This window comes from Musca vetustissima, unplaced genomic scaffold (genome assembly GCF_032173495.1).
Source record: "Musca vetustissima isolate MV318-11 ecotype Yass unplaced genomic scaffold, APGP_CSIRO_Mvet_v1 utg319727, whole genome shotgun sequence".
Taxonomy (NCBI): domain Eukaryota; kingdom Metazoa; phylum Arthropoda; class Insecta; order Diptera; family Muscidae; genus Musca; species Musca vetustissima.
Genome location: NW_026880670.1, coordinates 7,687 through 31,584, shown reverse-complemented (window position 1 = coordinate 31,584; position 23,898 = coordinate 7,687). Strand labels below are relative to the sequence as shown.

Genomic DNA, 23,898 nt, shown 5'->3' with positions numbered 1-23,898 from the left:
ACAGCTCTAACAACATTTTTTTGTTGTCTTCTTCTAGATGGAATTCCCATTCTCAATCTCACTCTCGCTCATTCTTATCGATCTTCCTCTCTCAAAATATTAATTGATTAGCATTGATTGATCGCGGGTCTAGCATTTAAATTCCTTAAAGTTTGAAGTCTACATGGCTTATCTGCCTACTCAATCTTTCACCCTCTCTCTCCCACTCGCTCGCTCTCTCTTTCTTTTTTTCGTTTCAAACAAGAATGGGGTTCTCTATGTGATAATCGTTTGCTGGTTCGATCGGTTTGTTGATGTTTGGGTTTTCACTCATTTACATTTAGGTAGCTACCATCTAGCCCGTCCGTTAAGCGATCGTGTTATTTGCTTCGGTTAAATGCGTTTACATTGTTGTTGTTATAGTTGTCGTGGTCGTCGTCGTCGCTTGCCTGCATTCGTGTTTTAAGTATTTCTTTTTTTTCATAATTTTTTACGATTTGAAAAAAATACTATTTTCAAAAATTCAGATTCATCTGAACCGTTCGCCCGACAAGTCGCTTTTAGTTACGCGCGCAATTTCATCGTGATCGTGTGTACGATAATCGTTAAATTTTAATAAAAAAAATTGAAGAAACCGTTATTTACTTGAGTGTCATTCTTGTGCTGTTGAAAGAAAATAAAAACCAACAACAACAAAAAGTAATTTCTTGAAAATAATTTAAAGAAAATTGTCTTCGTTTAAAATAAAGTCTGGCTGGTCGTCTGTCTATCTGACCATTGGATTGAATAAAGAGTGGGCTGCTATTTAATTGAAATTCATAAAAAGTACGATGACTGGCGGTGGTTCTGTTACTGCTGCTGGTATTGTTTGGACTGGTATTCACTGCATTTAACTGCAGTTACTGGCAGTTTAATTTTTTTCTTTTCTTGTTTTGATTTTGTTGTTTGAGATTTTCAAAAGCTGTCAAGCTAATCTAATTTGTGTTAATTATTATTTTTGTGTGTTTAAGAAATTCCTATCGTGTCAAACATTTTGCTGCAATAATTGTTTTAAATTGTGATAGCGGTTCGAGTTTTTTTTTATTTAGAAAGATGTGTTTAGAGTAATTATCTCAAAAAGTTGTGAAGGCGTTAAAAATCTGTTCAAATTGCGTGAAATTTTCAAAGAGTGTTCGTTGTAATTAAATTAAAAATTTTAATTAAATGAATTAATTAAAATTAAGTGGAAAATACATAGAGAAATGGTATTGAGTTTTGAGAAATATTTTTCTGCTGCGATATCGAACTTTCAAGGATATTTTATTTTGGAAGTCTATAATGAAAAAGATTGCAAAGAGCCACTGAAAACTATATACCAATTTACTGGACGTTGGTGTAGTACCCTCAGAGCCCTGGCTCAAACTTGAACTTAAATTTTTGTTGATATAATTCGAATCTACACTGATTAAAGAATGTCTCTACAAAATTTCAAGTGAAAATCTCAAGAACTCTTGAAGATATATCCGATTTATTGTGTCAGCATCAAGTGACGGCTGAAGGGCTTCTCAAACTTTAAACGCGTTTTTCTCTAAACATTTTTTTGCGAATGGCGGGCACGATAACTCAAAAACTAATAATCCAGTCGGTTCCAAATTTTGCAACGTTTCTCTGGGAGTGTATAGCTCTCGTATGAACTAGGATAAAGCCAATCGGTGAAGATCTTCCTTATTTTTTAACTTGGTTTTTGGTAAAAAATCGGCGATTTTCCAAAAATATTTTTTCAAAGGGCCGCCATTTTGTTAATTTTAGAGCGATGTCAATAATAGTTCATACGAGAGCCAGACATGTACTCTTTCCAATACCCGCCATCAAAAATAAGGACTTTTCTTTAATTACAAAAAACAACAACAAAATAACAAACATTTTTTTGTAAATTATTTTTCTTCTCTTTTAAATCTTCAAATATATATGTGCAAAGTTACAAACCTTAACAAGCATTGGTATTGATTTACCAGCCCATTGAAAATCTTGAAAAATTAAAATCGAGAATGGGTGGGGTTCACTTAATTCTAGATTTATACCCGGTTGTGGATTATTTTACAATAAGTAGTCCTTGGGGAAAACGTTTTTCCGGAGATATGACATTCAACGTTCCGATAAGACCCTTGTAATTTCGTCTGCTTTTTAATATTATCTAGGGCAACATGGGTATCAATTTAAAGTGGTTCAGGTCATATCGAATAAGTCCATACTTCCTAATATATAGGTCTCCCGACTCCAGTACGTTTGAATATTGTTTTTTTTTGTTTTATTTATTTGCGTTAAACTTATATCCAAGTGGCCTTAGTCAATATTAAATAGATAAACAAAGTTTAAAGGCCCTTACTGAACTTCGGAGGCCCAAATTACAGGAAATTTGGACTTCTTCGAATTTAAATGTATACCCAAATTGCTTTGATAATTTAGAAAAAGCTGGGGAAAATAAGAGGATCCCAGCGGGATCCTTTATAATCAGTACCCAGAGTTTTGAAAACTAGGCTAGGAACGTACCGAATCTTAAGCGGGACAATTCTATGGGGGTTATTAAAAAACGAGGATCTACTTTAAAAATCGGAAAAAAATGGACAAACCTTTTATCAATCTACGAGAGCCAGGAATAACCTTTTCTAATTAAGCCCAATTCGGATTGAGTCAGCGGAATTTTCCCAAACGTTAAAACTATCGAAAAGGAGGCTGGTAATTGAGATATTGTCAAAACATGTGACCTTTGGTTGGAGTTTAAAATATTAAAAATATCGAAAATAAGGCGTTATGATATGGGATATGCAGATGTATGGACCTTTCATGTCATCCGGCCATCCAATGCCAAATTATATGTCATTTGATTGGAAAATGCGCAAAACTCCATGGTAAAATTTTACCAAATTTGGATCATGTTGGCAAAATGGTCAACATTTTGAAAACTTTGATGGGACTTATCCACCAACTACTTCTGGTACCTTCCCAATAAAATGGTAAACATTTGGAAAACTTGTGCATCTCGTATGAAGCAAATGGAATATCCAATTTCATTGGCATATCGTAATATATTTACCTTTACTAGACAATATCCGAAGATGGGACCTCTCGGTCACTTCCTTCTGGTACATCACCCACAGTGTCAACATGTTTAAATTTGTTAATCCAATATGAAGCGAATTGAATGTTCCATTTGATCCAACATTTGCAAATGGATCAATTCCGAAAATGGAAATTATCGCTACATACATGTTGGTACCCCCAATAAAAATAATAAAATCTGTGTTTAATTCCGTAGGCAATACCGAATGACACTTTTTTACTTGTTGAAAGGACGATTTTCCACCCAATGAGAACTAAACGAACACAAACACATTTGAATGACCCAATATTTGAGATACCGTTCTGGGGAGGCTACTCCCGTTTTCCCGATATGTTTGATACATCCGGATAGAGCCTTAAACCATATATGCATATAAAGTGTACCTCCCAAAAATATATCTGAAATATTGCGATCTCTATCATTATTTTTCGGAGAAATTTAACTTATATGTTATATTTTAGAACTCCAAAGACGTCTCTAAGATTTTGACAATATTAAAGATTCTGCGATTTTTAATAAGACAATGGGGAATTCCACCCAATATTCAGACATTCAATATTATAGAGATATATTTAATAAGATCTTCAGACCCTGAAATCTTTCGCAGACCCGTTAATTTTTCAATAAAACAGTGAAGTCTTTCATCAAACCTAAATGGCCTTCTAAAATGTATTGAGCTATTCTCTTTAACACTAAAATATTCTATAAAACATAACTATTTTCTGCTCCTCTTTGAGACCCTGAACTCCTCTATAGGATTATGAGATCTTCTCTTAGATTTTAATGTCTTCTATTATACTTTAAAACTCTGAGGACTTCTATAAGACCGTGAGGGATATATAATTCTAAGGAATTCCACAAAATGTTAAGGTTTTCAATATTACATATCGGCATTTAATAAGACCTTATGATCGTCATTGAGACCCTAAAGTCTTCAGTAAAACCTTTAATTTTTCAATAAAACATTCACACATTCTATCAAACCCAGAGGTCTTCTTTAAAATCCTGAGTTCTTTTTTATAAAACATTAGGATTTTTACATCCTTCTTGAGGCTCTGAACACTTCTTTAATGAGGTCTTCTAGAAAAGATTGAAGTCTTCTATACTTTAAGACTCTGAGAACATATTGAAGACCTTGAGTTTATATAAGGCTCTGGAATATTTCAGAAGACATTGGGGAACATATGATGTAGCAGTATTTTATAAGACCTTATGATTTTCAGTGAGACCCTGAAGTCTTCAATAAAACATAGAGGTATTCAATTAAGTCTGAGCTCTTCTTAAAAATCCTGTGGTATTTTATAAAACATTAGCATTTTTTTAAAGAAGAGTTCAGAGCCTCACGGAGGACCTAGCTTGAATCTCATACTTTATGACTCTGAAGACTTATAGATGACTATAAGTGTATATAAGGCTCTGAGGTATTTCATAAGAAGTTGAGGAATTTCACAAAATGTTTAGATGTTAAATTTTATATATCTGTTCAATATTATATATCATTGAGACCCTGAAGTCTTCAATAAAACATTGACGCCTTTCATCAAATCTAAAGGTCTTCAATTAAGCAGTGAGCTCTTCTCTAAAATTCTGATGTCTTTTTTATAAAACATTAGGATTTTAAGGTCTTCCTTCTTTAATGTGGTCTTCTATAGACCTTTAATAATATCTTGATGTCTGCAATAAGACTCAGAAATAAAGCCATTAATCTTTCTTTAAAACATTGAAGTCTTCCATGAAACCTAGAGTCTTCCTTTATTAAAATCATGAGGTTTTCAATAAAATATTGATATTTTTGATTTTGATTTAAAAGACCTTGAGATTATAAAAGGCTCTGAGGGTCTTTAAAGGGTTTTCAATATGACATATTGGCCTGTTATAAGACCTTAAGGTCGTCAATAAGACGCTGAAATTTTCAATAAATTCTTCAATAGGACCTTGATGTTTTCTATACTATTTTTATGCTCTCAGCTGAAAGGTCTTGAGGCCTATAGGTTTTAAATTTAAAATTATATTTTTACTTGCATTTATATTCTCATTACATTAATGAAGTTACAAATTTTAAATTTTTTATTGTTCAACCGCTGTTCAAAATAATATTTAACATTTTTTCATTTCCGTTTTATTTACAGTATTTCCATACATACATATCCATCATAATCGTAATGTAAACATTTGGACATTGGTATTTTGACAACTTGAAGTGATCATCAACGTCCACACAAAAAAAAAAAAAAAACAAAAAACAAAAAAAATAAATAAATAAAATAAAAAAAATTGTGATAAACGCAATAGAATTTAGTTTGCTGTTATATATATTTAAGATATTTAAGATAACAAATTAAAATAAAATTCAACTGCATATTAATTATGGCTGCCACAACTACATCCACACTAAACACCAACAAAATGATGCTGTATTTCGCTGTGATAGTGGCTGTTATTACATCTCAATGCTTATCAGGTAAATATAAATAAAGTAAAAAAATATTAAATAAATAAAAAATGTAATTATTTTAAAATGTTATTGTTTATAGATGAAAAAAGTAGAATATATAGGTTAATAAATATAAGGGGGAATTTTATTGCAATTAACTGGTAAGACTGTGCTGTTTATCAAGAAGAATAAAAAATATTATTTTTCTTATTTAAAATCTTAGATAATAAATCAATTGAAAGTACTTATGGGCTATGCCAATATTTTATTGCTTTTAACAAGTTTAAGTTTTCCATGTAAAAAGAACAGAGTTTTCGAGAGGATTTTTCCAAAGACACTAAGGGTATTGATCGGTATTTAGATATATATGAAAAGCGATGATTCCATCGTTTCAAATGTATTTTATAAAACTTAAGACCTTGAGGTCTTCCTCATAGAATATCTTCGCCTTACCTTTCATGGACCCCTTGCAGATTGAAGTTAAAAATTCTATTGTCATTTCTAAAATAGTGGCTGTTTTGTTTCCACATCTCTTGAATTTTTTTCAGATTAAATTGTATCCCTCTTAAATGAGATAAAATTAAACCAACTTTGTATTTGTATATTTAATTTTAATTAATAGACATGTGATAAACATATAGTAGCTTCACAGTTTGTCACACGGTAAGATTACCGGCGTCAGGCGCTATTGAGGCTCCATAAAATAATAACACTAATTACCTAAAGGTAAATAAGTGACATTTTATCAAAAGAAACTTTAATCATAAATCACTACTGGTATGGTGTCTCATTTATATTTTTAACAAGTTATCTGGATTTTTGCCACCTAAATTTAGAACATGGAGATGTTTGATCACATGCCGATTTAAATCTAATCCCTATAATAACTTAAAAGGAGATACATAAATATTTAGAGTTGACAGTGCTTATAATATGTTGGGTAGGGCATAGAGTCTTGGAAAAAATCGTTAAAAAATCTTTGGAAAAAAATCTTTAAACTTGTTATGCCTTGTAGAGTTTAGGAAAAAAATTCTTCTTGTCCAGACAAAGCGTAGATTTTTAAAAAAATATTTTTTCAGGGTCTAAACAAGGCGTAGATTTTTAAAAAAATATTTTTTCAGGGTCTAAACAAGGTGTAGATTTTTAATAGAATATTTTTTCAGGGTCTAAACAAGGCGTCGATTTTTAAAATAATATTTTTTCAGGTTCTAGCCAAGGCGTAGATTTTTAAAAGAATATTTTTTCAGGGTCTAGCCAAGGCGTAGATTTTTAAAAGAATATTTTTTCAGGGTCTTACCAAAACATGGGTTTTTTAAAGAATATTCTTCAGGGTCTATCAGCCAAGGCGTGGATTTTTTAAAGAATATTTTTCAAGGTCTATCATCCAAGGCTTGGATTTTTTAAAGAATATTTTTTTCAGGGTCTAGCCAAGGTGTAGATTTTTAATAGAATATTTTTTCAGGGTCTAAACAAGGCGTCGATTTTTAATAGAATATTTTTTCAGGGTCTAAACAAGGCGTCGATTTTTAAAATAATATTTTTTCAGGGTCTAAACAAGGCGTAGATTTTAAAAAAAATATTTTTTCAGGGTCTAAACAAGGCGTAGATTTTTAAAAGATTATTTTTTCAGGGTCTAAACAAGACGTAGATTTTTAAAATAATATTTTTTCAGGGGCTAGCCAAGGCGTAGATTTTTAAAAGAATATTTTTTCAGGGTCTAAACAAGGCGTAGATTTTTAAAAGAATATTTTTTCAGGGTCTAAACAAGGCGTACATTTTTAAAAGAATATTTTTCAGGGTCTAGCCGAGGCGTAGATTTTTAAAAGAATATTTTTTCAGGGTCTAGCCAAGGCGTACATTTTTAAAAAAATATTAAAACAATTTACGCTTGTAGAGTTTGGGAAGAATACTTTAAAAAATCTACGCTTGCAGAGTTTGGGAAAAATTCTTTAAAAAATCTACGCCTTGTAGAGCCTTGGAAAAAAATTGGAAAACAATTCTTTAAAAAGCTACGCCTTGTAGAGCCTTGGAAAAAAATTGGAAAACAATTCTTTAAAAAAATCTACGCCTTAGAAAAAAAATGGAAAACAATTCTTTAAAAAATCTGCGCCTTGTAAAGATGTAATCTAAGCCTTAGAAAACAATTCTTTAAAAAATCTGCGCCTTGTAAAGATGTAATCTAAGCCTTGGAAAACAATTCTTTAAAAAATCTACGCCTTGGAAAAAAAATTGGAAAACAATTCTTGTAAAGATGTAAGCTAAGCCTTGGAAAACAATTCTTTCAAAAATCTACGCCTTGTAAAGATGTAATATATTTTTTTACTATATGCAATCCCTCAGCCGACTGTCTGCAGAGGTCTTTTCGGTGGCCACCTTTTCCAGAAATGATTGAAAACTCATTTAAAACGGGGTTATATCAGGTCAGAATGTTCTACACCATAAGTCTCAGAATAGACTACAATTCGAAAATCAGCCTAAACGTCAAAAACCATAAAAATATGAAAACTCATTTTGGGGTTAAACCCTATCCTTTTCCGAGTTTGTACTAGATTTTCCCACTAAATGTCGTTTTACAAGGATGTTATAAAGTACAAAAATTATCTCCATCAAATTGTAGTATAAAGATCCCGATTTATTTATGGCATTGTGAATGTATAGCCCATGTTGGAGATGAAAAAAAGGCCTCCCACGGTGTTGTCTAATCGAAGTGACGTTCCCAGTAAAAAATATTTGGAGTAATCCTCAACCGAGCAATAGAGGAGTAATGATTTCTTCATCCATTTGGAGTAATAAGCGAGCAATGTATGAATTTTGTTTTGCCAAAAAATTCCACGAAGTTGGAAAAAAATTGATGTCTCGCCTTATGCTCCAAATGGATCAATAAGGGATGCATCAAAGCATTTTTGGCATGTTTTTTTTTGTTTGATGTAACTGTTGTTTAACTGTTGCTTTCGTCATGTTCGATTATTTCTTTATGGTTGTCCGTCCATTTGCTCAGTTTTCTTGTGTCCGTCTGAAGTGAAACACGTGTTGTAAGTGTAAATAAAGTGTAATTAAAAAAATTAAAAAAGTGTAATTAAAAAAATCAATTGGTAAAATAATGTGTGATAATTTTGTTTCTAAACGTCATCTTAGACGGCTTGTAAAAAAAGAAATTGAAAATTTCTCAAATTAGGAATTTGTAAGGCGAAAACACTAAATATCCACCGAGAGAAAATTAACATGCGTGACATATATTGCAAGATATTTTGCGTACCTGATGGGGAATATTTTGTATTTATTCCTATTCTACACCACTGTCAAATTTAGTAAATACTAATATTTAAACTATATTTCAAACTATTTTTCTACCTTAAGAACCATGAATTTTAATGCGAACATATTCCAAACTCAATCAGTTTTTACGGATGAAACTGTACAAAGCACACCGAATAATGTCGCAGGTAATGTTAACTCATAGCTCTTTTTATATTTTTTATCATAGTAATTATTTGATTTTATGTTCATTTCTAGAAACAAACAATGAAACAAAAAACACCAATAAAAAATTGGAAAACAAAATTGATCTCCTTCAAACTGAAGTCGAAGCTTTAAAGAAAATTATGTGTAAACAGACAATTTTGTTAGAACAGATCGTTAAACACATACGCCCAACTAGCAAGGATCTCAAAATTTTTCCAATAAATTCACTAGAGGAATTAAATTCGGCAGAACAATTAGTTAATAACGAGCCTGAATCAGAAGTGGTAAGCCAGAGTTTTTAATGCATAATTTAAGTGAATTTGGTACTAAAAGCTAATTATATTTATCTTTAATTATTTTCAGATATCATATATGAAACTAAAATTTGGCAAAGACAAAATAGAAAAGGCGTTACATGCAATGATTGGTGACAATATTTTGCTTCGGGTAAATTGGGATGGAGCTAAAAATAAGACAGCCATAAACAAATATCGGTTGTTTAACTTTTTTTATTTCGGTAATAGCTTGATTTTATAACGTGTTTTAAATAATATGTACATGATGTTTATTTTTCCTTTATTTTTGCAGAATCACTCAGAGACACCTACGAAACTTATCCTGAATTTGAAAAATCTTTTAAGTTGGCCTTTCGCAAATGTAAGGCAACATTTTACCGGCAAACCTACAGCCTAAAATCTAAATAAATAAAGTATTTAATATGTTTTTTTAATTATAAGAAATTATAGTACAAAAATGAATTATTTGTTTTTTTTTCGTTAAAAATAAATGATAAAATATATATTCTTTATTTTACTCTTTTCTTTTACTTCTTTACTTTCTTTTACTCTTTCAGGAGATAACAAAGATTACTCCCTTGATTCTCCTTTCCGAGATCAAAAGGAGTACTCCCTATATGCTTTTTCAGGAGATAACAAAGATTACTCCCTTTGTCCTCCTTTCCGAGATGAAAACGAGTACTCCGTCTGTCATCCAATGGGAGCTCAAAAGGAGTGCTCGCCTCCTAGGACATGCAATGTTAAAAAAGAGTATAAAATGCAAGAGAGTCGGAGATTTAAGGAGTACTCCATTGCTCGAAAAGGAGCGTCCTACGATTAATCGTTGGATGATCCAATTTTTTACTGGGTTCCTTCTGTAAATAGGTTTAAGTACCTCTCAAAAATATCTTTTTTTTATAAAGCCTATATAAATATTCCATGGTCGAGAGGTTACAAATTTCGGTACGTCCGAACTTAATGCTATTAATACGTGTTATTGGGATTAATCAAGTCCTACAGAATATTTGTGAAAGTCGTCTTCTTGGAAGCTCTTTCGAAAATATATATATTTCGAAATCTATAATACGACTAATTTATAATACTCATAGATGCCTTATCTGAAGTGCTTTATTTTTTTGTCACAATCAATATAAATCAAATTAAAATCTTTTGATATATTAACCATGCCGGCACTACCAAGAACCGATAAGGTCGTTGTATATACCTCAGTGGTAGTTTGAAATTCGTATCAAGCCCCAAATTTGGTTTCCATTCTGTTCGATAATGCAATCACAAATAACGCCATTAGTGGCATCTCAAATAATAATAAAAAAACTTGACGAAATGTCGGACTAAATGTCGGATGAATTAGAGACAAACAATTCAAACCACAATCGACATTGTTCGATAGTGTTAAATTACAATGGAGATTATAACACACACTCGAGAATCAAATTTGAATGGTAGAAATTACTGCCCATTCAATGCAAGTGTAGCGTAATTCCATATGACTAGAATCGGAATCTGAGCTGTGATGATGGAACACCTAGAGGAATTAAATTAAGTTATTCGAAAAACATTATTTGAAAATGCCATAATTTGCAAAATTGGATTTGTAAAACACGCATTTTGGGTGTTGGCTGCCGTTTTTTTTTGGCAACACCTGTTTTTTTTTTGTAGTCTGAACACCCTCACCATTCAGACTTGCCACTCACCCTTAACTAAATATAACTAATTAGTAATATTTGATTTTTTCAATTTTGTCTATTTTCATCACGAACCTGATGTTAATTACAGCTGGTATCATAATATAAAATTTATTTAATTTACATTTCACGATAGAATGCTGGACATGTTGTATCTATCTATCTAGGTGTGTATGCGTGCGTTAGTTTGTAGCTGCTAATTAATATTATTTGTAGACAAAGTTTTAATAAAAAAAACAATATTTAATTAGTGGTCTTTAGCCAGTTTTCACAATGCCATTTACGATACATAATAATTTTCACACTATATACAATAGTTAAATAGTAATGTTGTCATGACTAAACTGTCCGTATTTATTAATTTAATATGTAATTATCACTATTACTATATAAAGGGTAATGGAAGACAGATGCTAATTTTTCACATGACATTGAGAATATTTGATGTTGTTGATTAAATTCTTACAGAATGTCTAAAGCCATAAAAATTTGAGATCTGAATAAGTTTTCTATTGAAGGCCGATACACCTATTAAAATTAGTAAGGAAAGTAGTAAAGTCGAACTGGGCCGACTATATTTTACTCTTCACCACTTTGGGCATATTTAACTGATAACTGTCAGATGTCGCCATTTCGAGGGATCATTGACAGGAAATTCAATGAAGTTAAATATGTGATCTTTAGCTATATGTGAAACGACTAACATGAATCATTCTACAACCTATGCTAAATTTAATTTCATTCGGCAGATTTAGAGTCGTTCTAGTACAATGGGATATATTTATGTAAATCAATTTAAGGGGACCCCCCATTCTCGGGGTCAAAATTTTTGTTGATATAATTCGAATCTACACTGATTAAAGAATGTCTCTACAAAATTTCAAGTGAAAATCTCAAGAACTCTTGAAGATATAGCCGATTTATTGTGTCAGCATCAAGTGACGGCTGTAGGGCTTCTCAAACTTAAAACGCGTTTTTCTCTAAACATTTTTTTGCGAATGGCGGGCACGATAACTCAAAAACTAATAATCCAATCGGTTCCAAATTTTGCAACGTTTCTGTGGGAGTGTATAGCTCTCGTATGAACTAGGATAAAACCAATCGGTGCTGATCTTCCTTATTTTCCAAAAATATTTTTTCAAAGGTCCGCCATTTTGTTAATTTTGGAGCGAAGTCAATAATCCTAGTTTATACGAGAGGCAGACATGTACTCTTTCTAACACCGTTGGAATTTTCGGATTCCGATGTTCCAGTGAGGAGTTATCATGCCCGCCATCAAAAATAAGGACTTTTCTTTAATTACAAAAAACAACAACGTTCCTTTAAAGCCAACTTGACATACACTATTCGGTATGTCGCACTGTTAAAAATTGTATCTCAATAAGACACCCGTTTATTATTTGGTATTTGTATTTTTGTGCATCATATACATAAATATCGGAGGTATATGTAAATCTGAACCGATTTTTACTAAACTTATATATATATATAGGGACTTTGGTGCACCATTTACATAAAATCGGACGAAAATATATATGGGAACTGTAAATAAATGTGAACCGATTTTTATGAAACTTAGCACATATTATTCCCGACTTAATTTGGTGCACCATTTACATTAAATCGGACGAAAATATATATGGGAGTTATATGTAAATCTGAACTGATTTTCACGAAACTTAGCACACATCATTCTAGGCATACTTCAGTATGCTATGTCAAATTTCGTGCAAATCGAAAGAAATATAGGAGCTTTGGAACACCAATTACATGAAATCGGTCGAAAATATATATGGGAGCTATAGCTAAATCTGAACCGTATTTTACGAAACTTAACACACATCATTCCAGACTCAATTCATCCGCTATGCTAAATTTCGTGCACTTCGAAATATATATAAGGACTTTTGTGCACAATTTACATAAAATTGTATGAAAATATATATGGAACTATATATAAATCTGAACCGATTTTCACCAATATCAATAGGATTCGTCCTTGGGCCAAATAAATGAGCTGTACCAAATTTTGATATAAATCGGATCATAAATGCGACCTATACATTGCTCAATAAAATACATGGACGGTCGGACAGACATGCATAAATCGACTCAGAAAGAGATTATATGCATATTCTCAAAGGGAACCATGTATCTATCTCGTTTCCTTTTGCCTTTTGCACAATGGCATAATACCCTGTACCACGGTTTGTCATCCCCTTTGCAACATCTTGAAATATTCACCAGAGATTCCAAATTATATACTGTGCGGGACTTTGTCAAATCAGAAAAAAATTCTATGTCGATTTTGCTATGCCGGAGTGTCTGTTGAAATCACTATAAATGGTCAGGACAAAATGTGCATAATTTTCTTTCGTGAGTTACAGTGGCATTTGTTCGGCCCGATTTTTATTGCTTTCCCATATGACCATTTTTTAAATACTTATTTTTTACAAATGTTCTATAAGACTTCTAATGTAAGCCACAGATAGTATCTGGTGATACTAAGAAGTTGTATTAAATTTCTTCATTGAAATCCTTATCTTCTAAAAAAAAAAACGACAAATAAATAAAATATTTCAGTGTGACTTGTATATCACGTACTTTAATACTGAACATTGTAATAAAAACTGTTTATGATTGCAACTGTCTGGTTAGTTTTCACTTTAAATTGTCTTTACAATGGGTGGCCGTGATTTATTTACAATGACAGCTTAAAGCAAACCGTAACAGTCTTTATAAATTTGCAATTATCATTTTTATAACAAGTAGAATATTTTGTAACAGTTGCAGTAGTTGTTTATAAGACTTGGCTGTGATACATTTTATTATAGAGCGATCTGTTGCGGTGTGAAATAATATAATTATTTATATGCAATAAAAAGCTAGTACAGTATGAATATAGGGGGATGAGACAGAATTTTGTAACATTAAATTCTTGATCCACTTGATCACTAATAACAATTGACTAATCTTCATTATTAAAAATTTAATTAATATTTACATAATTTAATTCATAGTTAATTTGTCTCATATTGTACGTGTACTTCGCTTTGAATACAAGTAAACATTCTTAAAATCATGAGAAAGCCATTATTTTTTTCCAAAAAATGTAAACATTTCTTTAATATCACGACTATTTTCCTACTCCGCTCTGCTTTACCACTACTTGCGCTCATTGTTCCTCTCACTCTCTCTTTTGATAAAAACAAATGTATTCCTCCCAAGAAGAAAATAAAACACCACAACCACCATTTCGTGTTCGGCTGTGTTTAGTTTTGGTATCGTTCTCCGTCTCTCACCTTACTTGGTGTTTGTTATTTTTGCAACCGTTTATATGACTATGGTTTTTGTTGTTAACGACTGCCTACTTTCCACTCACTCGATTGTTATTATTTTCGCATTCCATTGTTTTTTATTTCACCCTTAACGACTTATGAATTGGTGTTACAAAATTCGCATTAGTATTTTCCAAATTATTTCGATATAAATGTTAAATACAATATATCAAAGTGTCGATACGAACAAGCGAACGAATGGTTAACATTGTATATGATAGTTCTAATGAGGCAGAACATGGGCATGTGAGTAAATAGGAAGAAACGAGGAAAGAAAACAAATTAAATCAAAATAGGAAAATTAAAACTACAAGAGGTTCTGGTCCATGGAAACCCCGCACACACCCCAAAGTAATTTTTTTCCTCTCTCTTTGACAATATACTAACATTTAACGTTTTATGAATTGCATTCATAAAATGCAGAAATCTTGACATTAACAACACATTTTAATCACTATTCATATAATATACGAATTTGTTATATATTTCGACCGAATACAAGATCTTTTACGACTATTTTATATATAGAAATTTGGTTTTGTTTTCAATCTCCATGAACCGTTTTGATTGCATTACCTAACTTTATAGTTGTATACAACCTTTTAAAATAGACATATCATAATCATAAAATATCACTAAATCGGTCGCTAGTAAAGATTACGGTTGTCAGGCGATATTGAGAGATCATAAAATAAAAATAACACTACTCAACTGAAATGTTGTTATGAAAATCTCCTACCATAAATCACAAGTTTATACAGGGCTGCCAGATTTTTAGTCACCTTAATTTAAAACTTTTTTTTCACATTGAGATATTTGTTTGTGCACCAATTCTAATCTAATCCGTTTAATACTTTATAAAGGGTAAAATAAATATTTGTAGTTGACAATGTGACTGTTATGACGTTGTGGTCGAGGCGCAGGGTAGTCCTTCCATGAGTTTTTTTTTTTAAATATCGCTATTTTTAAAAAATTCATAAGCAGCGTATATTTTATTTGACTTTAAAGCTTATAGGTTAAATAGTTTGCTCTATTGATGTTTTATAGAGGAAACTCTTTTGATCTTCTAGAAAATAATCTTCTGGTGTTTTATCGATATCTTCCTCTTTGTATCACCATTTTCTCATCCAAGTGGCAGAATTTTCTCACCCAAGTAGAATTCCGGGTTCTTGGAATGTTGCAAAAATATGGCTCCACGTATTGATATCGGCCCCGCCCATTTTCAGTATTTTGAACATTTTACAATTTTATCATAATTAAAACATGATAATGTCAACATTAGAACCGATAAAAATCTGTAATAATTGAACAATTAACAATCTAACATTGAAATGACCTAGCCCAATGTCTTAGTCACTGCTATCTAGTATATTAAAATTTATTCAATTTTTTATAATATTCTAAATACTTCTTTCACATTCTTCTATTTCTTATTATTGTGTACCCTATTGTGTAGATAATGAATATATTAGTCATTACATTCTATTTGCAATGAAATATTGCAAATAGAATGTAATGACTAATGGGTACGCATACAGTAGAGTTGCTCAGTTCACGAATTAACTAGTTCAATTGAATTATTCACCAAAAAGAATTTATGAACTAGGTCAGTCTATTTAGTTCAGTTTATTATCTGGGTGTGTAACCTTTATCTTTTATATTTAAAAAATTATTAAATATATATATATATATATAATTGTAATGAACTAGCTAGTGAACTATGAACGACTGAATAATGAAAGAGTATTGCGGCCGATATGGGTGAAATAAGGAATGATTATTAAATGAAAAAAGATTTGACTGTGTTAATCCACAATAAAAAATAGTGAACTAGAATGACGAATTAGTTCAATCAAAAGTGCTGAATATCCAGGAGTGGTATTTTAAAAGAAAAACCAGTAAGGAAAGTAGTAAAGTCGGACTGGGCCGACTATATGATACCCTTCACCACTTTGGGTATATTCTACATATGTATCCTAACATATGTAGAATATATCTGAACCGATTTCAGGGAAACTTGTCGGAGACTAATTTATATTACATCAGTACGTTGTGTAAATCGGCCTATGGATCTTTTCACGAAGCTTAGCAACATCATTCTAGATTTAATTCAGTACCCTATACCAAAATTCGAGCAAATCGACTTTCGTGCACCAATTACATAAAATCGGACGAAAATATATATGGGGACTATATCTAAATCTGAACCAATTTTCACGAAACTTTACACACATTATTACAGACGCAATTCAGTACGCTATGCCAAATTTCGTGCAAATCGAAAGATATATAGGGTCTTTGGTGCACCAATTACCTAAAATCGGATGGAAATATATATGGGAGCTATATCTAAATCTGAACCGAGTGTCACGAAACTTTGCACACATCATTCTAGTCTCAATTCAGTACGCTATGTAAAATTTCGTGCAAATCGAAGGATATATAGAGACTTTGGTGCACCATTTACATAAAATCGGACGAAAATATATATGGGAGCTATATCTAAATCTGGACCGATTTTTCCCAATTTTTATAGGGTTCGTCCTTGGGCCAAATAAGTAACCTATGCCAAATTTCACCCAAATCGGATCATAAATGCGACCTGTACTTTGTTCACAAAAATACATGGACAGACAGACAGACAGACGGACAGACGGACGGACGGACATGCATAAATCGACTCAAAAAGTGATTCTATGCATATTCTAAAAAGGAACCATGTGTCTATCTCGTTTCCTTTTGCCTGTTACAAACATATGCACAAAGACATAATACCCTGTACCACAGTGTGGTGAAGGGTATAAAAAACATGTGCAGCACCACATAGACATTTTAGATGCCTTTGAAAGAGTTTCAACAAGAATTTTTAATATAAAGTAATATAGTTCATTCACTTTGTTCCGATCGATTTTTTTTTCGTTTGGAAACTACCCAAATCTAGAAAAAATGTTAAGATGTTAACAAAAGATGTACACGTTTTTTAAATTACGATTCTATTAGTACGAAAGGTATCAGAAGATTCGTACAGACATTTCTAATCGACACCAAATTATCTGAAGCCGATTTGGTCATTTGGTTTTTACTACGAAGTTGCATTCTGGGCTCTCTTGGAGGTTGAAAAACATATTTGCAGATAAATTTTGATAGGGTTTCATGGTCACGTATAGGACCCTACCGGTGGTGTTCCTTTTTCAGAATTATGAAGATTTTAGCAGCATTTTCCCACCGAATTGAATGTAATTTTGGTGCACTATTTACAAAAAATTGGAGGAAAATATATATGGGAGCTATATCTAAATCTGAACCGATTTTCACAAAACGTGGCAGACATCATTATAGACTTAATTCAGTACGCCATTCCAAATTTCGAACAAATCGGAAGATATATAGGGACTTTGGTGCACCAGTTACATTAAATCGGACGAAAATATATGGGAGCTATACCTAAATCGGAGCCGATTTTCACGAAACTTAACACACATCATTCTAAGTCTGAACTGATTTTCAAGAAACTTAACATACATCATTCTAGTCTTAATTGAGTACGCTATACCAAATTTCGTGCAAATCGAAAGATATATGGGACTTTGGTGCACCATTTACCTTATATCGAACGAAAATATATATGGGAGCCATATCTAAATCTGAACCGATTTTTCCCAATTTCAATAGGGTTTGTCCTTGGGCCAAATAAATGAGCTGTGCCAAATTGCATCCAATTGGAATCATAAATTCGACCTGTACGTTGTTTACAATTTAACATGGACAGACAGACGGAAAGTCGGACGGACATGCATAAATCGATCGATAAATATATGCACAAAGACATAATACCCTGTGCCACAGAGTGTGTTGAGGAAGGAAGAGGAGGGCTTCGAAGACAGCAGAAGCCGAATTAAGGAATTTTAGTTATGTCCGCCTCTGTATGTTGATAATGGTCCACGTTTTGTCATAGCCCCATACATAAGTATCCAGAAAAATTCCATGTCTCATGTTTCAAGGGAATTTGCCAATATTTTGGTTCTTTATAGGTGGCAAATCTTCCTAACATAAATTATCAATATTGGTCCACTTTTTAGGGTAGCCTTCAAATTTCTATATTTTGGGAAGATTGGATACGATTTCCAACAACATTGACTAAATATTATAGTATTTTAGATTATCATTCGGCAGGAAACCTACACACCAAATATGACCTGTATAGACATATGTTTCGGGATAGGTCCCATATAGGGACATCTCACAATATTCGGTCTGTTGGAGATTGCGAACACATTTTTCAACTTCACTCTCTCGAATATGACATTTTAGGTGTCAAATCTTCCTTCCAAAAATATATCATGATATAAAAGTCTCGATCGATGTTAGACAAAGGGTATAAAAATTTCGATCTGGCTGAAGTTTTTACATGTTTATAATCTAATTCATGAATAACTCTTCTGTGATTCCCCTATATTGCAGATTCTACCACAATTTCCTACAACAGAACCTATTTTCTTGTTTTCTATTTCACATTGACACCCCTTCCCCCGTTTTATTTATTTAGTCACATTGCATTGTGCAAGTACGTGCGTCGTACGTACTGTCAGGCCAAACTAACTAATAAATGAAAACTAAATATTGATATGGGAAATTATTATAAACAAACAAATAACAAACCAATAACAACAACAGCAAAGAGACAAAGCCGTGGCAGAGAAATGGCAGTGGCAATATTTGCATAATTTTTGCATTTTTTATTTTTTTCCAATTTGTTTATATTCCAAACATTCGATGGACAAATAAAAATATTCCTAGTGCCTGCCAGAATGCGAATAGTTTTTATTGTTGTTGTTGTTTTTATTTTGCATTGGCAATCGTCACTCATATTGTTGGGTTGTATGTAAGGGGAAGAGGGCGGTCGGGTGTCCGGTTATGAAAGTGTTTGGTGGGTGATATCTGTCGTTTGTGCATTTGAAGGCATTCGATGATGAGTAAGGAAATAGTTTTCAAAATACAACTTTGAACTTGACCAATATGTGGAACTGGGGTATGGTGTTTGGATTTGTGTGTGTGATTGAGTGTTGTTGTTTTAAAACTCACAGGCTTTTAGTAAACATTTCGTGGCTTATCACCATTGTATTGCAAGTTGTTGTAATTATTATTCATCAAATAGTTTTGAGGGCATTTAAAATGCAATAAAGATTATCGGAAGGCAGAGATTTTTTAAAAATAACCTCTCTATTTTCGAAATGGTTCATAAATGTATGCTTTAGTTTTTTATAAGTTTGGATTTTGAATATTTTTTCGGAAGCGGAATTTTGTTCTTTTTGTTTATTTCTTTGACATTAATTTAATATCCTTAATGAATACAGTTTTAATTTACATATATAAAAATATCATCAGATTATCCTCCAATGTTAATTGATTTTTTTAAATTTTATTAAGTACAATTATAATGCATAGCACCCATAGGAAGCTCATTTCATTTAAATGATGTTCTCTTTTAAATTGCGTAATTGCGGACAAGAACAAACGTGCTGGAAATAATGTGATGTTCAATTGGAGTCCAGCAAACAATAAAGGTCAAATGACCTTAAAAAATCAACGGGTCTCTGAAAAAATATTCTTTAAAAATCCACGCCTTGTATGGGTCTCTAAAAAATATTCTTTAAAAATCCACGCCTTGTATGGGTCTTTAAAAAATATTCTTTAAAAATCTTCGCCCTCAAAAAATATTCTTTAAAAATCTACGCCCTCAAAAAATACTCACGCATCCACGCCTTGTGAAGACCCTTAAAAACAGTCCTTAAGAAATCCACGCCTTGTGAAGACCCTTAAAAATAGTCCTTAAGAAATCCACGCCTTGTGAAGACCCTTAAAAATAGTCCTTAAGAAATGCACGCCTTGTGAAGACCCTTAAAAATAGTCCTTAAGAAATGCACGCCTTGTGAAGACCCTTAAAAATAGTCCTTATGAAATCCACGCCTTGTGAAGACCCTTAAAAATAGTCCTTAAGAAATCCACGCCTTGTGAAGACCCTTAAAAATAGTCCTTAAGAAATCCACGCCTTGTGAAGACCCTTAAAAATAGTCCTTAAGAAATCCACGCCTTGTGAAGACCCTTAAAAATAGTCCTTAAGAAATCCACGCCTTGTGAAGACCCTTAAAAATAGTCCTTAAGAAATCCACGCCTTCTGAAGACCCTTAAAAATAGTCCTTAAGAAATCCACGCCTTGTGAATACCCTTAAAAATAGTCCTTAAGAAATCCACGCCTTGTGAAGACCCCTGAAAAATTATTCTTTAAAAAATCCACGCCTTGTAAAGACATCTAAAAATAATCCTTAAAAAATCCACGCCTTGTGATGAGCCTTTAAAATAGTCCTTTTGAGACCCTTGAAAAAATATTCTTTTAAAAGTCCTCGCCTCTCCTAGACCCATGAATAAATATTCTTTAAAAAATCCATCCCTAAGTTAGACCCTGAAAAAGATATTCTTTAAAAAATCCATCCCTAAGTTAGACCCTGAAAAAGATATTCTTTAAAAATCCTCACCTTTTTGAGATCCTTGAACAAATATTCTTTAAAAATCCTCACCTTTTTGAGATCCTTGAACAAATATTCTTAAAAAAAATCCATCCATAAGTTAGACCCTGAAAAAATATTCTTTAAGAAATCCACGCCGTGTTGAGACCCCTAAAAAACTATTCTTTAAAAAAAATCCACGACTTGTTGAGACCACTAAAAAATATTCTTTAAAAATCCACGCCTTGTTGAGACCCCTAAAAAATATTCTTTAAAAATTAAAGCCTTGTTGAGACGCCTAAAAATATTCTTTAAAAAATCCACGCCTTGTTGAGACGCCTAAAAATATTCTTTAAAAAATCCACGCCTTGTTGAGACGCCTAAAAAAATATTCTTTAAAAAATCCACGCCTTGTTGAGACGCCTAAAAATATTCTTTAAAAAATCCACGCCTTCTATAGACCCCTAAAAAATATTCTTTAAAAAATCCACGCCTTGTTGAGACGCCTAAAAATATTCTTTAAAAAATCCACGCCTTGTTGAGACGCCTAAAAATATTCTTTAAAAAATCCACGCCTTCTATAGACCCCTAAAAAATATTCTTTAAAAAATCCACGCCTTCTATAGACCCCTAAAAAATATTCTTTAAAAAATCCACGCCTTGTTGAGACGCCTAAAAATATTCTTTAAAAAATCCACGCCTTCTATAGACCCCTAAAAAATATTCTTTAAAACTCCACGCCTTCTATAGATCCCTAAAAAATATTCTTTAAAAAATCCACGCCTTCTATAGACCCCTAAAAAATATTCTTTAAAAAATCCACGCCTTGTTGAGACTCCTAAAAAACTATTCTTTAAAAAATCCACGTCTTCTATAGACCCCTAAAAATATTCTTTAAAAAATCCACGCCTTTTATAGACCCCTAAAAAATATTCTTTAAAAAATCCACGCATTCTATAGACCCCTAAAAAATATTCTTGAAGAAATTCACGCCTTCTATAGACCCCTGAAAAAATATTCTTTAAAAAATCCACGCCTTCTATAGACCCCTGAAAAAATATTCTTTAAAAAATCCACGCCTTCTATAGACCCCTGAAAAAATATTCTTTAAAAAACCGACGCCTTGTGAAGACCCTTAAAAATAGTCCTTAAGAAATCCACGCCTTGTGAAGACCCTTAAAAATAGTCGTTAAAAAATCCACGCCTTGTGAAGACCACTAAAAATATTCTTCAACAAATCCACACCTTGTAGAGACTCCTAAATATATTCTTTAATAAATCTACGCCTTCTATAGGTCAATGAAAAAATCTTTAAAAAATCCACGCCTTCTATAGACACCTAAAAAATATTCTTTAAAAATCCACGCTTTCTATAGACCCCTAAAAAAAAATTCTTTAAAAAATCCATTCCTAAGTTAGACACTGAAAAATATTCTTTAAAAAATCCACGCTTTCTATAGTCCCCTGAAAAAATATTCTTTAAAAAATCCATCTCTAAGTTAGACCCTGAAAATATTCTTTAAAAAATCCATCTCTAAGTTAGACCCTGAAAGTATTCTTTAAAAAATCCATCTCTAAGTTAGACCCTGAAAATATTCTTTAAAAAATCCACGCTTTCTATAGACCCCTGAAAAAATATTCTTTAAAAAATCCATCCCTAAGTTAGACCCTGAAAAATTTTCTTTAAAAAATCCTCACCTTTTTGAGATCCTTGAACAAATATTCTTTAAGAAAACCACGCCTTGTTGAGACCCTGGAAAAAATATTCTTTAAATAATTTACGCCTTGTTGAGACGCCTAAAAAATATTCTTTAAAAAATCCACGCCTTGTTGAGACGCCTAAAAAATATTCTTTAAAAAATCCACGCCTTGTTGAGACGCCTAAAAAATATTCTTTAAAAAATCCACGCCTTGTTGAGACGCCTAAAAAATATTCTTTAAAAAATCCACGCCTTGTTGAGACGCCTAAAAAATATTCTTTAAAAAATCCACGCCTTGTGAAGACCCTTAAAAATATTCTTTAAAAAATCCACGCCTTGTAAAAGCCAAAGAGACTTTTGAAAAAAACCTTTATCAAGTCTCTGCCTTATAGAGACCCTTAAAAATATTTTTTTTATGAAAATCGTTTATTTATGAATTTCTTCTCTTTTCGTTACAGTTGAGGCCATCCGCTGCCATCAATGCAATTCGCACAATCGTGAAGATTGCATCACCTTGCGTTTGAGTACGCCCGGCAACGCGCTCGATGATCAATTCCTGAAAGAATGTGAGGGTCCACACAATGCCACAGCGTTCTGTCGTAAAACTGTGCTGAAAATCGAAGTGACCGGCGAGCAGCGTATTATTCGTGAATGTGGCTGGAAACGTGATCGGGCACAACAGGAGGGTATCAGTTGTTTCAGCGCGGACAATGAAGGCTATTTGCAGACAATTTGTGCTTGTGATACAGATGGCTGTAATGGCAGTCCATCGTTGATGGGCGGCAATTCCAAGTGGACGGTATTGAGCGTGACTGCCCTGAGTGTAGCCGTAGCTGCAGTATTAAGAAGAAATTAATTGGCGAGCGGGTCAATTGAGATCTGTTTTAAAGATCTGGTGTAATAATTTTTCAGCTACTGCTTCTTCTATTTCTGTTTTATTTTCTTTTCCTTTAAATTTCGACTATCAATTTTCTGTGTGCCTTATATCTTTCTGTGTAAAAACTGTCTCTTTCTGTGTAACTGCTTCCTTTTTCTTTTAGTAATTATGATATATTTTATAGAACAACTAATAATAACTACAACAATATTGTTATTGATAATTTAAGTTTTGAATATATTTCATTATTATTTTCACATAAATATATATTTCGATTAAGTTTTGCAATAAAAATAAACAAAAATTTTAAAAATATAATTGTTTTTATTTAAAATTATCATGGAGTTTGAGGATGGCCTTTGAAAAAATGTCATTTAAAAGATCCACGTATTGTGTGGGTCCCTAAAAATATTCCTTAAAAAATCCACGTATTGTGTAGGTCCCTAAATATATTCCTTAAAAAATCCACGTCTTGTATAGGTCCCTAAAAATATTCTTTAAAAAATCCACGTCTTGCATAGGAC

The 23,898-nt window shown here is 32.2% G+C and overlaps 2 protein-coding genes across 3 annotated transcripts; both read left to right on the top strand.

The window, feature by feature from the left end:
* The first annotated feature begins 5,442 nt into the window (after positions 1-5,442).
* LOC133326427 (uncharacterized) lies at positions 5,443-23,353 on the top strand. Its single transcript, XM_061535078.1, has 2 exons — positions 5,443-5,540; positions 22,956-23,353. The coding sequence occupies exons 1-2, from the start codon at positions 5,447-5,449 to the stop codon at positions 23,351-23,353; spliced, it is 492 nt and encodes a 163-aa protein (XP_061391062.1). The 5' UTR covers positions 5,443-5,446.
* On the top strand, positions 8,482-9,679 carry LOC133326428 (uncharacterized). 2 transcript variants are annotated; one of them, XM_061535080.1, is made up of 5 exons: positions 8,482-8,545; positions 8,871-8,956; positions 9,027-9,259; positions 9,339-9,492; positions 9,564-9,679. In XM_061535080.1, the coding sequence occupies exons 2-5, from the start codon at positions 8,875-8,877 to the stop codon at positions 9,677-9,679; spliced, it is 585 nt and encodes a 194-aa protein (XP_061391064.1). In that variant the 5' UTR covers positions 8,482-8,545; positions 8,871-8,874. The 2 variants fall into 2 exon arrangements, with proteins under 2 accessions (XP_061391064.1, XP_061391063.1); XM_061535079.1 differs by having other exon boundaries at positions 8,525-8,605.
* Positions 23,354-23,898: the final 545 nt, after the last annotated feature.